This window comes from Triticum urartu, chromosome 5A (assembly GCF_056163025.1).
Source record: "Triticum urartu cultivar PI428250 chromosome 5A, HENAU_Tu73, whole genome shotgun sequence".
Lineage (NCBI taxonomy): Eukaryota > Viridiplantae > Streptophyta > Magnoliopsida > Poales > Poaceae > Triticum > Triticum urartu.
Window position 1 is genome coordinate 361,848,158 of NC_141877.1, and position 15,146 is coordinate 361,863,303.

At 48.7% G+C, this 15,146-nt stretch overlaps 1 protein-coding gene across 1 annotated transcript; it reads left to right on the forward strand.

Moving 5' to 3' along the window:
* Positions 1-6,448: 6,448 nt before the first annotated feature.
* LOC125556003 (endoglucanase 4) lies at positions 6,449-8,640 on the forward strand. The gene is made up of 4 exons (XM_048718807.2): positions 6,449-6,868; positions 6,965-7,471; positions 7,551-8,003; positions 8,092-8,640. The coding sequence occupies exons 1-4, from the start codon at positions 6,659-6,661 to the stop codon at positions 8,419-8,421; spliced, it is 1,500 nt and encodes a 499-aa protein (XP_048574764.1). The 5' UTR covers positions 6,449-6,658; the 3' UTR covers positions 8,422-8,640.
* Positions 8,641-15,146: the final 6,506 nt, after the last annotated feature.

Sequence of the window (15,146 nt, forward strand, 5' to 3'; positions counted from 1 at the left end):
AGGCATAGTAAAAACAAAACAAGATTAAAGTGATGGAGATTGATATGATGAGAATAGACCCGGGGGCCATAGGTTTCACTAGTGGCTTCTCTCGAGAGCATAAGTTTTCTACGGTGGGTGAACAAATTACTGTTGAGCAATTGACAGAATTGAGCATAGTTATGAGAATATCTAGGCATGATCATGTATATAGGCATCACGTCTGTGACAAGTAGATCGAAACGATTCTGCATCTACTACTATTACTCCACTCATCGACCGCTATCCAGCATGCATCTAGAGTATTAAGTTAAAAATAGAGTAACGCTTTAAGCAAGATGACATGATGTAGACAGATAAATTCATGCAATATGAAATAAACCCCATTTTGTTATCCTCGATGGCAACGATACAATACATGTCTTGCTGCCCCTTCTGTCACTGGGAAAGAACACCGCAAGATCGAACCCAAAGCTAAGCACTTCTCCCATGGGAAGAACTATCAATCTAGTTGGCCAAACCAAACGGATAATTCGAACAGACTTGCAAAGATAACCAATCATACATAAAAGAATTCAGAGAAGATTCAAATATTATTCATAGATAGACTTGATCATAAACCCACAATTCATCGGTCTCAACAAACACACCGCAAAAGAAGAAGATTACATCGAATAGATCTCCACAAGAGAGGGGGAGAACATTGTATTGAGATCCAAAAAGAGAGAAGAAGCCATCTAGCTACTAACTATGGACCCAAAGGTCTGAGGTAAACTACTCACACTTCATCGAAGGGGCTATGATGATGTAGAAGCCCTCCGTGATGACGGCCCTCTCCGGCGGAGCTCCGGAACAGGCCCCAAGATGGGATCTCGTGGATACAGAAAGTTGCGGCGGTAGAATTAGGTTTTTAGCTCCTGTTCTGATCGTTTGGGGGTACGTGGGTATATATAGGAGGAAGGAGTGCGTCGGTGGAGCACCGAGGGGCCCACGAGGCAGGGGGGCGCACCGTGTAGGGGGGGCGCGCCCCCTACCCTCGTGACCGCCTCCGGTACTTCTTGGAGTAGGGTCCAAGTCTCCTGGGTCTTATCCGAGAAGAAAATCACGTTCCAAAAAGGATTTTTCTGTTTGGACTCCGTTTGATATTCTGTTTCTTTGAAACACTGAAATAGGCAAAAAAACAGCAATTCTGGGCTAGGCCTCCGGTTAATAGGTTAGTCCCAAAAATAATATAAAAGTGGAAAATAAATCCCAATATAGTCCAAAACAGTAGATAATATAGCATGGAGCAATCAAAAATTATAGATACGTTGGAGACGTATCACTGCAACAGTGGTAGCGTCCATCTCCGCCCAATATGCTTTAACACAGGCAAGGGCCATCCGCGAGCCTTCTATGCACGCTGACCTCTTCATCGCATTAATGCGCGGCACCGCATCAAGGAGCTGCTGCACTAAGCAGAAATAGCTGGTCAGCTTAGGCCCTTCCGGCCATAATTGATCCACAACAGACCTCATGGCGAGTCCGGACAACCTATTCAGTTCGGCCCATTCGGCTAGCTGGTCAGTCAATGAAAGCGGATGCTCTGGAACGTGGAGTTGCGTCCAGAACAGCTTGTCCACTTCACGATCTATCTGACCTTGGAAGTACTTGGCTGCATCGGCAGCGCTCGCCGCCAAATCCATATACGCATCTGCCGAGCTCCACAGCCGATCCAGAGGGGCATACCGTGGATCTCCAAACTTCCTCCGTAACATGAAGGGTTTTCCAGCCGCAATATCCTCGGCTTCCTGCAGCTCCTCCTTCTTCGCTCTCATAGCAGAACGGGTGTCTTGGTCTGCCGCCGCGGCCTTCTCAAGGTCCGTTGCCTTCGCTTGGTTCTCTTTCTCAAGGACCCGGCAACGGTCGGCAGTGTCTTTCAATTCTACGGCCATCTTGGCCATCTTCTCTTGGCTCTCGCAATGTGCGGCCTTCTCGGCTTTCAACTCTTCGGCCGCCTTCAAAGCAGCCGCATTACTACTCCTCGCTTGTTCCTTGGCTCGGGCAAGTTCCGCCCGCAAGGCTTCCACGGTGGCAGCCCCATCTGCAGTCACAACATATTAAAGATACTGGCATTATGCTGCTCTTACTATGTGGCGTTCACCGGATAATAACACTTACCTGTGCCTCGTCAAGCCTCTTGTTAACAAGCTCGATGTCGGCGTCTGCCGCATCCAATTGCCGTTTTAATTGGGCAAACTCCCTAGTCCGGCTAGCCACCGGAGCTCCCACCACCTGTGCATAAAAGCAGATTGGTTATTGCCTGGGAATTTGATCCTCTGTTCGCCACCGCTCTCGACGACAACCAGAGTCTCAGGGGCTACTATAACATGTGCAGTACTATCACATATTATCTCACATACCTCAAAGCCTGTCAATAGACTCATAAAGGCTTCATGTAATCCGCTTTCAGCGGACGAGATTCTCTCCATCACCGTACCCATCAGTGTACGGTGCTCTTCTGAGATGGCCGCTCGCCCCACCAACTCCCTCAGAATGTCCGACCGCACACTAGACGGTGCCGGACTCTTTCGTATGCTCTCTTCGGGAGCCGGACACTGAGGACTTCTGGGGTCTACGGGACTATCTTCTGGCCTCACCGGATCCAGAGAGGCCCTCCGTGACGACACTTTGGGGTCGCCCGCTTCTGGAGCGGAGGAGTCCGGGGGAGGCGTTTCGCTCTCCATCATCTCTGGAAGAAGATCCCTCAAAGACGAACTCATTTGAGAGGGGCTGAGGCCCGAACTGCAGGATATATGCAGTAGTTGTTTTCTCAGAGGAAAAAGATAGCATACTCTTACTATTAAAATATTTTGGATCACTTACGACTCATTGGAGGGCAGATCCCCTCGTGGACTTTGTGCGGCAGAAGCACCCCCCGAGGCAGGACCCTCTGTGGGAGACTTCTTCTCCCGTTTGGAGGCTTCGGCTTCCGGATCCTCGGAAGCAGTCCTTTTCCTCCCCCGGTCGTCCTCCTTCGTGGGAATGCTTGTTCCCTCGGTCGGAGCGGGTAGCGATGGGGGCCCACGTTCGCCCGTATTATCCCCCTCGGTATCTTCCTTCAAGGGTTCCGGGCAAGGTGCGACCTCGAGCATCTTCTCCAATATCGGATTTTCCAAACCCTCAAGGAGGGGGCCAAACACCGAATCATCTTCGCCTTCGTTAGCCACTCATGGTCAAAAGGCGAACTCTCAGAAATAACCTCGAATAAAAGACAGTGTGTTCGGCTAGAGGATTTCTTACTTGTTCGGTGGCGCGATTACTGCTCAGGCCCACGTCCTCGGTGATATCCGGACACTCCACTTGAGGTCCGAAGAATGACTTGTACATCTCCTCGTGCGTCAGGCCAAGGAAACTTTGAATGGCACATGGTCCCTCTGGGTTGAACTCCCACAAGCGCAGGGGCCGGCGTTTGCAAGGCTGGACTTGACGAACCAACATAACTTGTATTACCGCAACCAAATTAAAATCTCCCTCGAAGAGATCTCTGATGCGGCTTTGCAGCATAGGCACGTCCTTGGCTGGACCCCAGCTCAGGCCCCTGCTAATCCATGACATCAGTTGTGGTGGGGGGCCCGGGCGGAAAGCGGGGGCAGCCTCCCACTTGGCACTTCTGGGAGCCGTGACATAGAACCACTCCCGTTGCCATAATTCGGATACCTCTGGAAAGGAACCTTTCGGCCATGGAGCTCCTGCCATCTTGCCTATTGATGCACCTCCGCACGCTGCATGCTGCCCCTCGATCACCGTCGGTTGTACTTCAAAGGTCTTGAGCCACAGGCCGAAGTGAGGGGTCACACGGAGGAAGGCCTCACACACAACAATAAATGTCGTGATGTGGAGAAAGGAGTCCGGAGCTAGGTCATGGAAATCTAGCCCGTAATAGAACATCAAGCCCCTGACGAAGGGATCCAGAGTGAGGCCTAGACCTCGGAGGAAGTGGGAGACGAACACAACGTTCTCGTTGGGTTCGGGAGTAGGGACGACCTGCCCTCGAGCAGGTGGCCGATGCGAAACCTCGGCGGTCAAGTATCTGGCCTCCCTCAACTTCTTAATGTCCTCTTGCGTCACGGAGGAAGGCATCCATCGGCCTTGAAGGCTGGATCCGGACATGATTGAAGATCCGGAGCACCTAACCTGGGCTTTGGGTGTTAGAACTCGAGGCGGGGGAAGGATTTGGTTGAGCACGAGAGGGAAAAAGCGAAAACCTTGTCCCCTTATAAAGAGGGTGAATATCAAGCGTCCTCTCCATAGCCGTTTTGGACTTAGCTATAATCTAGGAGTCCTAGACACGGTTGGGTTACCCACGAACCGCATTAATGAGAATCTCGTAATCAGGGGAACACGATCTCCGCTTTGGCAAGACGTGCCAAGAAACCGCCTCGCGTTATGTGTGGAGCTGGTTAAGAGAAACGGTTCGAATAATCACCGGGCCACGACGTAACGTCGTGTTGCCAAAACAAGCTAGCGGATTAGATCTGCGAAAGCATTATTCTCTCTACGGTGGAATGTGGAACTTATTTTGCAGGGCCGGACACTATCCTCGTATTCAACTTCTTCTGTAATGTATTCGGAGAAGGAACCCGCCTTGCAATGCCGAAGACAACTGCGCGCCGGACTCATCGTCATTGAAGCCTGGTTCAGGGGCTACTGTGGGAGTCCTGGATTAGGGGGTCTCCGGACAGCCGGACTATCTCTATTGGCCGGACTGTTAGACTATGAAGATACAAGATTGAAGACTTCGTCTCGTGTCCGGATGGGACTCTACTTGGCGTGGAAGGCAAGCTAGGCAATACGTATATGGATATCTCCTCCTTTGTAACCGACCTTGTGTAACCCTAACCCTCTCTGGTGTCTATATAAACCGGAGGGTTTTAGTCCGTAGAACAACAATCACAACATACAATCATACCATAGGCTAGCTTCTAGGGTTTAGCCTCTCTGATCTCGTGGTAGATATACTCTTGTAACATCCATATCTTCAATATTAATCAAGCAGGACGTAGGGTTTTACCTCCATCAAGAGGGCCCGAACCTGGGTAAAACTTCGTGTCCCTTGCCTCCTATTACCATCTGGCCTAAACGCACAGTTCAGGACCCCCTACCCGAGATCCGCCGGTTTTGACACCGACAGTCGGCATAATTGTCATAAACACTAAATAAAAATTATGGGTTAAACTAACAAACCACAAACCACTCTACTTCTAGAGCATTTGAAATGAGCTAAACTAGAAGTGAGAGATGAAAGGATGAAGTTGATAACCTTTTAGAACACTTGTGTAGTTGGTGCACCGTCAAATCTAGACAAATCTTGGGGAAAATGTAGCTTGGAGGTCGAGCTTGTAGAGGAGAAAGCTTAAGTGTGGCTCGGACATTTCATCAAACACCTCATGTACATAGGAGGTAAGAGCAGAGCAACATACACCTCCCACACGCCGGCCGGCCAAAAAACAAATGAGTGAGTGGGCAGGGACGAGCATATATATAGGCACCTCTTTAGTCCCGTTGATGGCTAGAACCACTTGAACCGGGATAGAAGACTGACCTTTAGTCCCGATTCTAGTCACCAACTGGGACTAAAGGGGTCACGCCAGGAGCGAGGCCCTTTAATCCCGGTTTGTGTCTGAAACCGAGACTAAAGAGGTCAGACGAACCGGGATTGGTGTCTACCAAGGCCTGGCCGGCGCCCTGGCCGCTTGACCCGGGACTGATGCACCCATTAGTCCCGGTTCGTAATACGATCGAGACTAATGCTCTGATCTGACCAGGACCAAAACCCTGTTTTCTACTAGTGCAAGATTGTCTCTAGTCATACGTTCCTTATGGGCTACTAGTACCATGGCAGAAAGAGTGAAGACAGGTTGCACCGACAAGACATGAAAGCACAACTTTCTCCTGAAGTCCCGCGGCCAATCCGCCCGTGAGTCAAACGGCTGTAATTAGCGACGGCCGCACGCAGAAAGCTACTCCTCCTATACGAGTAGTACTCTAGTTAACTGGAGCAAATTAAGCAGAGCGCAGTTCGGACCACTACGTACGGATATATCAAGCTGCGTCTGTATCAGCGGCAGGGCGCCCTTAATCCCGTGCCTGCCTCTAAATGGACGCTTGCTTCTACGCAGGCCGGCCAGAGTCTGGATTCACGCCGGCGGCAACCGCGCGCGCGCCATTTATGCATGCACTGATGAGCCATTCTCTCTCTGTCTCTCTCGAAATCGGGTTTCGCAACAAAAAGCAACCAAAAAGTATGAGAACAAGTCGTCACCTTAAAAGGAACGGGATAATGCGCCAGGAAATCAAGGCGAACATCACGTAGCGTGCTCGTATATTCGTCTAGTACGATATGAATCCCATCCCGTTCTATAATAATCTCTACCAAGGGCCACAGTAGAAGCTATCGCTTGTGCTGACGGTCGATCCGTCCGTGACGACGGGTTTGTAGCATTCGCTGTCCCGCGAGTCCGCGACACACACCACCCTTCCCGGTCGCTTCCAATCTCGGACGAACAACTACCATAACTGTCAGGTCGCCTTCCATGTATACCACCACCTTTCATGGAGTCGAATCAACTGATCGACCGCTATATATAGTCCTACCGTGGAGTATGTAGCTAAGCACCAACGCAACGAACATCCAGACATGGGATCCTCCAAAGCTTGCATGTCGACTCACCTGATCGCGGTCCTCTGCCTGGTCGCCGGTGCGCGCAGCGCCGCGGCGTTCAACTACGCGGACGCCCTCGACAAGGCGGTCCTCTTCTTCGAGGCGCAGCGCTCGGGGAAGCTGCCGCCGGGCCAACGCGTGGCGTGGCGCGCCGACTCCGCCCTGTCCGATGGCAACGCCTCCAATGTACGTACTTACTCAGACGACAAGTCCTGGACACATGCCACGCATGTCGTTAACGAGAGTATATCCATTGATGTGTGTCTTGTTGGCTTTGATCAGGTGGACCTTGTCGGCGGCTACTACGACGCCGGGGACAACGTCAAGTTCGGCCTGCCCATGGCGTTCACGGTGACCATGCTGTCGTGGAGCGTGGTGGAGTTCGGCGGCGCGATGCCGGGCGGCCAGCTCGCCAACGCCGAGGCGGCGGTGCGGTGGGGCGCCGACTACCTGCTCAAGGCGGCGACGGCGACGCCGGGCGAGCTGTACGTGCAGGTGGCGGACCCGTACCAGGACCACCGGTGCTGGGAGCGGCCGGAGGACATGGACACGCCGCGCGCCGCGTACAAGGTGACGCCCCAGAGCCCCGGGTCGGACGTGGCCGGCGAGACCGCGGCGGCACTGGCCGCGGCCTCCGTGGTGTTCCGGGCCCGCGACCCGGCCTACTCGTCCAAGCTGCTCCGCGCCGCTCGGCAGGTGTTTGATTTCGCGGACCGGTACCGGGGCTCCTACAGCAACTCGCTCAGCTCCGTTGTGTGTCCCTTCTACTGCTCCTACTCCGGCTACCAGGTAAACAACCCAACAACCTGAAACTGCACGTCAACACAACATGCATGCATGCACACACATAATCCATGAATGCATGCAGGACGAGCTCCTTTGGGCGGCGACGTGGCTGCACCTGGCGTCGTCGCCGTCGCCGAGCTCGCAAGGCATGTACATGTCGTACATCAACTCCAACGGGCACAATCTGGGCGCGGAGCAAGACAGCTACACCGTCAGCTGGGACGACAAGCGCGCCGCCACCAAAGTCCTCCTCTCCAAGGTGTTGCTGCAGAACCGGGTGGAGGGCTTGCGCACGTACAAGGCGCACGCCGACAAATACATCTGCTCCCTCGTCCCCGGCGCCGGCGGCTTCCAGTCGCAGTACACGCCAGGAGGCCTCCTGTTCAAGGAAGGAGATAGCAACATGGAGTACGTGACCTCCACGGCCTTCCTGCTCCTCACCTACGCCAAGTACCTCGGCTCCACCGGCGGCGCCGCCTCCTGCGGCTCCACCGCCGTCACGCCCTCCACCCTCGTCTCGCTCGCCAAGAAGCAGGTACGTTTGACGTTGCCATGCATGGCCCCTACAAAAACCATTAAGATTGGCAGGAGGAGGCTCATCGGTCATTTTGGCTGGCACGCAGGTGGACTACATCCTGGGCGCGAACCCGGCGGGGATGTCGTACATGGTGGGGTTCGGGGCGCGGTACCCGAGGCGCGTGCACCACCGGGGCGCCTCCATGCCATCGGTGCGCGACCACCCTGGCCGCATCGGCTGCGACGAGGGGTTCCACTACCTGCACTCGTCCGACCCGGACCGCAACGTGCTCGTCGGCGCCGTCGTCGGCGGCCCCGACCAGAGCGACAGCTACTCCGACAGCCGCGACAACTATGCGCAGGCCGAGCCGTCCACCTACACCAACGCGCCGCTCGTCGGCGCCCTCGCCTTCTTCGCGGGGCCACGCACGGCATAGCCCAAGTAGCGTAAACGAAATGTGTATGCGATGGTTGAACTTGAACGGTGTATCCGTGTATGTACGAGTTTTTCTTTTAAGCTTGCTAAAACTCAGTCGACTAAGATTTTAGTCTAAGTCTCAGTCAATTGCATAGCCATTAAATTTGAGCACCATCCAACGGACCACTCGTCAATTTGTCACACCGTTTGCAACATATCTTCTGTTGGTTGGCGCATTTGTCTTGCTGGTTGTAGCATTTTATTTCATCAGACACAACATTTGCCCTTGTTGATTGTAGCACACCATCTCACCAGTCGCAACATCCACCATTAATGGTTACATCGTTTAGTCTCAACAGTTGTAGGGTCTCTTGTTGTTGCTTGCAGCACCGCTCAACATTTTTCATTCCGGTAGCAACTGGCAGAGCTACATTGAGGCAAAACTATGCCATGGCCCACCCAATCCAAAGCAATTGCGTGAGTAATATGCTACTTAGTGCGAAAAACAACGCCTATGTACAAGTTAAAGCATAGACTGGCCCGCCCAGACTTTTTGTTGTAGCTTTGCCGCTGCCGGTAGCACATCTAGTTGTACTGCTCGTAAGACAACAACTACACCGACGTCTCTCGACTTAAGTCTCAATCGACTGAATTCTAGACACACCCTTCTTTCGATGAAAGACATTGTGCATGCATAGGATCTTCAAAAAGAAAGAATTACTCAGAAACTGATTAGTCATGATGTCCTCTTTTTTATGGAAGACTTCTTTACCCAAAAGAAAGTATCTTTTTACGTGCCTTACGGTATATTTTGTCTCGATGATAGATTTGGATGGTTGTGGACATCATCAACTATCTGATTAGTGATAACCACTTTTTATGTTTTGTTTATAAAAGCTTATGCTCTGGTTCAGATGATAAATTTGAGTGGTTGTGGACATCACCAACTACCAGGTTAGTGATAACCACCTTTTATGTTTGGTTTGCAAAAACTAATGGATGATGATATTCACGGTCATGTAATTGAATTGGCCCCAATATCAAATGGGATAATTATTTTTATGCTCTTAGTTGTGTCCCACTCGTCGGTTTTACCCCTAGTTTTAAAAACTCACATGTCTTGTCCATGCCACTTTGTAATTCTTTCGTTTTTGCCCTTCCGTCACGGTTCCACTTGGTCAGCGTCGTTTGACCATACACGGCGCTACGTTTTGGATAATTTCGCCCCCGTTGCCATTGCCCCCTTACCGCTTCATCCTCCTCGAGCTCACGTGGGAAAACAGACAGAGCCGCTCGTGAACAACAGATCGAGAGGCGTGGGAAATCGCCCATGTCTTTTCCTTGTGTACCGGCAACAATTAAAGTGCATAACACTAAGATTAAATGCTCTAGCCGGATCCATCCTATGCAAACATGGCACAACATCAAAATACAGTAAGAAGCTAGCCTAAATAAAATGCAAGCATGCATATCCTAGCCAAATCCACCAACAAATGGCGTACAACTATGTGAATATCCTAAATAAATGGTGTGAAAATATTAACTAGGTGATTATAAAGATGCTCTATAGGTATATCTGAAGGTGTTTGTTGGGTTGGCATAGATCGAGGTTAGGATTTGTCACTCCAAGTATCATAGAGGTATCTCTGGGCCCTCTTGGTAATGCACATCATGATAAGCCTTGCAAGAAAAGTGACTAATAAGTTAGTTGCAGCATGATGCATTCTGAAACGAGTAAAGAGACTTGCCGGTAACGAGATTGAACTAGGTATCAAGATACCGACGATCGAATCTCAGGCAAGTAACATACCGATGACAAAGGGAATGACGTATGTTGTCATTATGGTTTGACCGATAAAGATCTTCATAGAATATGTGGGAACCAATATGAGCATCCAGGTTCCGTTGTTGGTCATTGACTAGAGAGGTGTCTTGGTCATGTCTACATAGTTCTCGAACCCGTAGGGTCCGCACGCTTAACGTTCGATGATGATTTGTATTATGAGTTATGTGTTTTGGTGACCCAAGATTGTTCGGAGTCCCGGATGAGATCACAGACATGATGAGGAGCCTCGAAATGGTCGAGAGGTAAAGGTTGATATATTGTACGATAGTATTCGGACACCGGAAGTGTTCCGGAATGTATCGGGTATATATCGAAGTACCGGGGGGTGGGGGGTTACCGGAACCCCCAGGGGGAAGATATGGGCCATATGGGCCATGGGAGGGAGGAAAGGCAGCCCACAAGGGGTGCCCCCCCCCCAAGGAAGGAGTCCTAATTGGACTAGGGGAGGGGGCGGCGCGCCCCTTTCCTTCTCCTCCTCCCTCTTCTTCCCCCTTTCCCCTTCCGGTAAAAGGAAAGGGGGGACGAATTGGACTAGGAGCCCAAGTGGGACTCCTCCCACTTGGGGCGCCCCTAGGCCGGCCTCCTCCCCTCTCCCTCCTTTATATACGGGGGCGCGGCGGGGGGGGGCACCTCGAAGACACATCAATTGTTATTAGCCATGTGTAGTGCCCCCCTCCACCGTTTACTCCTCCGATCATACTGTCGTAGTGCTTAGGCAAAGCCCTGCGCGGATCACTTCACCATCACCGTCACCACGCCGTCGTGCCGATGTAACTCTCCCTCGACACTTCGCTGGATCAAGAGTTCGAAGGACGTCATCGAGTTGAACATGTGAAGAACTCGGAGGTGCCGTACGTTCGGTACTTGATCAGTTGAATCGAGAAGACATTCAACTACATCAACCGCGTCAAACTAATGCTTCCGCTTTCAGTCTATGAGGGTACGTGGACACACCCTCACGTACCCCGTGGTGCTGATGAAACTCTCCCTCGACACTGATACGTCTCCAAAGTATCTATAATTTTTGATTGTTCCTTGCTATTATATTATCTGTTTTGGATGTTTAATGGGCTTTAATATACCTTTTTATATTATTTTTGGGACTAACCTACTAACCAAAGGCCCAGTGCAAATTGATGTTTTTTGCCTATTTCAGTGTTTCGCAGAAAAGGAATATCAAACGGAATGAAACCTTCGGGAGAGTTATTTTTGGAACAAACGTGATCCAGGAGACTTGGAGTGGACGTCAACAAAGAAGCGAGGAGGCCACGAGGTAGGAGGGCACGCCCAGGGGGTAGGCGCACCCCCCCACCCTCGTGGGCCCCTCGCAGCTCCACCGACGTACTTCTTCCTCCTATATATACCCATATACCCCGAAAACATCCAGGAGCACCACGAAACCCTATTTCCACCGTCGCAACCTTCTGTACCCGTGAGATCCCATCTTGGGGCCTTTTCCGAGGTCAGCTGGAGGGGGAATCGATCACGGAGGGCTTCTACATCAACACCATAGCCTCTCCGATGATGTGTGAGTAGTTTACCACAGACCTTCGGGTCCATAGTTATTAGCTAGACGGCTTCATCTCTCTCTTTGGATCTCAATACAAAGTTCTCCTCGATTCTCTTGGAGATCTATTCGATGTAATTCTTTTTTCAGTGTGTTTGTCGAGATCCGATGAATTGTGGGTTTATGATCAAGATTATCTATGAACAATATTTGATTTTTCTCTGAAATCTTTTATGCATGATTTAAATATCTTTGCAAGTCTCTTCGAATTATCCGTTTTGTTTGGCCTACTAGATTGATCTTTCTTGCAATGGGAGAAGTGCTTAGCTTTGGGTTCAATCTTGCGGTGTCCTTTCCTAGTGACAGCAGGGGCAGCAAGGCACATATTGTATTGTTGCCATCGAGGATAAAAAGATGGGGTTTATATCATATTGCTTGAGTTTATCCCTCTACATCATGTCATCTTGCCCAATGCGTTACTCAGTTCTTATGAACTTAATACTCTAGATGCATGCTGGATAGCGGTTGATGTGTGGAGTAATAGTAGTAGATGCAGAATCGTTTCGGTCTACTTGTCGCGGACATGATGCCTATATGCATGATCATGCCTAGATATTCTCATAATTATTCGCTTTTCTATCAATTGCTCGACAGTAATTTGTTCACCCACCATAGAATATACTATCTTGAGAGAAGCAACTAGTGAAACCTATGGCCCCCGGGTCTATCTTCGATCATATTATTTTCATATCAACTTGCTATTTCTATTACCGTTTATTTTGCAATCTTTATTTTCCAATCTATATCATAAAAATACCAAAAATATTTATCTTATTATCTCTATCAGATCTCACTTTCGTAAGTGACCGTGAAGGGATTGACAACCCCTTTATCGCATTGGTTGCGAGGTTCTTATTTGTTTGTGCAGGTACTAGGCGACTTGCGTGTTACCTCCTACTCGATTGATACCTTGGTTCTCAAAACTGAGGGAAATACATACACTACTGTGCTGCATCACCCTTTCCTCTTCAAGGGAAAACCAACGCATGCTCAAGAGGTAGCAAGAAGGATTTCTGGCGTCGTTGCCGGGGAGATTGCACCAAGTCAAGTCAAGATTTGATCTACCAGCAACTAGCCATTTTTGGCGCCGTCTACGCACAAGTCAAGACATACCAAGTACCCATAACAAACTCTTATCCCTCGCATTACATTATTTGCCGTTTGCCTCTCGTTTTCCTCTCCCACACTTCTAAAGCGATTTTCAAAAAGCTTTGCATTTTCTTCGCCTTCTTCCCGTATGTATCTTTGTTTGTGTTTCCATGCGCCTTCTATTTGCTTGCATCTTTGCTTGCTAAAAATCTATTTGGAACAAGGAGTGGCAAGAGCCTAAGCTTGGGGATGCCCAAGGCACCCCAAGGTAAAATTCAAGGACAACCAAAAGCCTAAGCTTGGGGATGCCCTGGAAGGCATCCCCTGTTTCGTCTTCGTCTATCGGTAACTTTACTTGAGCTATATTTTTATTCACCACATGATATGTGTTTTGCTTGGAGCGTCTTGTATGATTTGAGTCTTTGCTTTTTAGTTTACCACAATCATCCTTGTTGTACACACCTTTTGGAGAGACACACATGAATTGGAATTTATTAGAATACTCTATGTGCTTCACTTATATCTTTTGAGCTAGATAATTTTGCTCTAGTGATTCACTTATATCTTTTTAGAGCACGGTGGTGGTTTTCTTTTATAGAAATCATTGATCTCTCATGCTTCACTTATATTATTTTGGGAGTCTTATAGAACAGCATGGTAATTTTATTTGGCTATAAAATTAGTCCTAATATGATAGGCATCCAAGATGGGTATAATAAAAACTATCATAAAAAGTGCATTGAATACTATGAGAAGTTTGATACTTGATGATTGTTTTGAGATATAAAGATGGTGATATTAGAGTCATGCTAGTTGAGTAGTTGTGAATTTGAGAAATACTTGTTCTAAAGTTTGTGATTCCTATAGCATGCACGTATGGTGAGACGTTATGTGATGAAGTCGGAGCATGATTTATTTAATGATTGTCTTTCTTATGAGTGGCGGTCAGGGACGAGCGATGGTCTTTTCCTACCAATCTATCCCCCTAGGAGCATGCGTGTAGTACTTTGTTTCGATAACCAATAGATTTTTGCAATAAGTATGTGAGTTCTTATGACTAATGTTGAGTCCATGGATTATACGCACTCTCACCCTTCCATCATTGCTAGCCTCCATAGTACCGCGCAACTTTCGCGGTACCATACACCCACCATGTATCTTCCTCAAAACAGCTACCATACCTACCTATTATGGCATTTCCATAGCCATTCCGAGATATATTGCCATGCAACTTACCACCGTTCCGTTCGTTATGACACATTTCATCATTGTCATATTGCTTTGCATGATCAGGTAGTTGACATCGTATTTGTGGCAAAGCCACGTTCATAATTCTTTCATACATGTCACTCTTGATTCATTGAACATCCCAGTACACCGTCGGAGGCATTCACATAGAGTCATATTTTGTTATAGTATCGAGTTGTAATTTTTGAGTTGTAAGTAAATAAAAGTGTGATGATCATCATTATTAGAGCATTGTCCCAAGTGAGGAAAGGATGATGGAGACTATGATTCCCCCACAAGTCGGGATGAGACTCCGGAAGAAAAATAATAAAAAGAGAAAAAAAGAGGCCATAAAAAGAGAAGGCCCAAATAAAAAAAATAAAAAAAATAAAAAGAAATGAGAGAAAAAGAGAGAATGGACAATGTTGCTATCCTTTTTACCACACTTGTGCTTCAAAGTAGCACCATGATCTTCATGATAGAGAGTCTCCTATGTTGTCACTTTCATATACTAGTGGGAATTTTACATTATAGAACTTGGCTTGTATATTCCAATGATGGGCTTCCTCAAAATGCCCTAGGTCTTCGTGAGCAAGCAAGTTGGATGCACACCCACTTAATTTCTTTTTGAGCTTTCATACACTTATAGCTCTAGTGCATCCGTTGCATGGCAATCCCTACTCACTCACATTGATATCTATTGATGGGCATCTCCATAGCTCGTTGATATGCCTAGTTGATGTGAGACTATCTTCTCCTTTTTTTGTCTTCTCCACAACCACCATTCTATTCCACCTATAGTGCTACGTCCATGGCTCACGCTCATATATTGCGTGAAGATTGAAAAAGTTTGAGAACATCAAAAGTATGAAACAATTGTTTGGCTTGTCATCAGGGTTGTGCATGATTTAAATACTTTGTGTGATGAAGATAGAGCATAGCCAGACTATATGATTTTTCAGGGATAACTTTCTTCGGCCATGCTATTTTGAGAAGAGATGACTGCTTTGTTAGT

Excerpts from the sequence above, each read along its gene's own strand:
- LOC125556003 (XM_048718807.2), top strand. The coding sequence starts at position 6,659 with ATGGGATCCTCCAAAGCTTGCATGTCGACTCACCTGATCGCGGTCCTC. Across the intron at positions 6,869-6,964 it reads CCGATGGCAACGCCTCCAAT|GTGGACCTTGTCGGCGGCTA; the intron begins GTACGTACTTAC and ends GGCTTTGATCAG. Across the intron at positions 7,472-7,550 it reads GCTCCTACTCCGGCTACCAG|GACGAGCTCCTTTGGGCGGC; the intron begins GTAAACAACCCA and ends GAATGCATGCAG.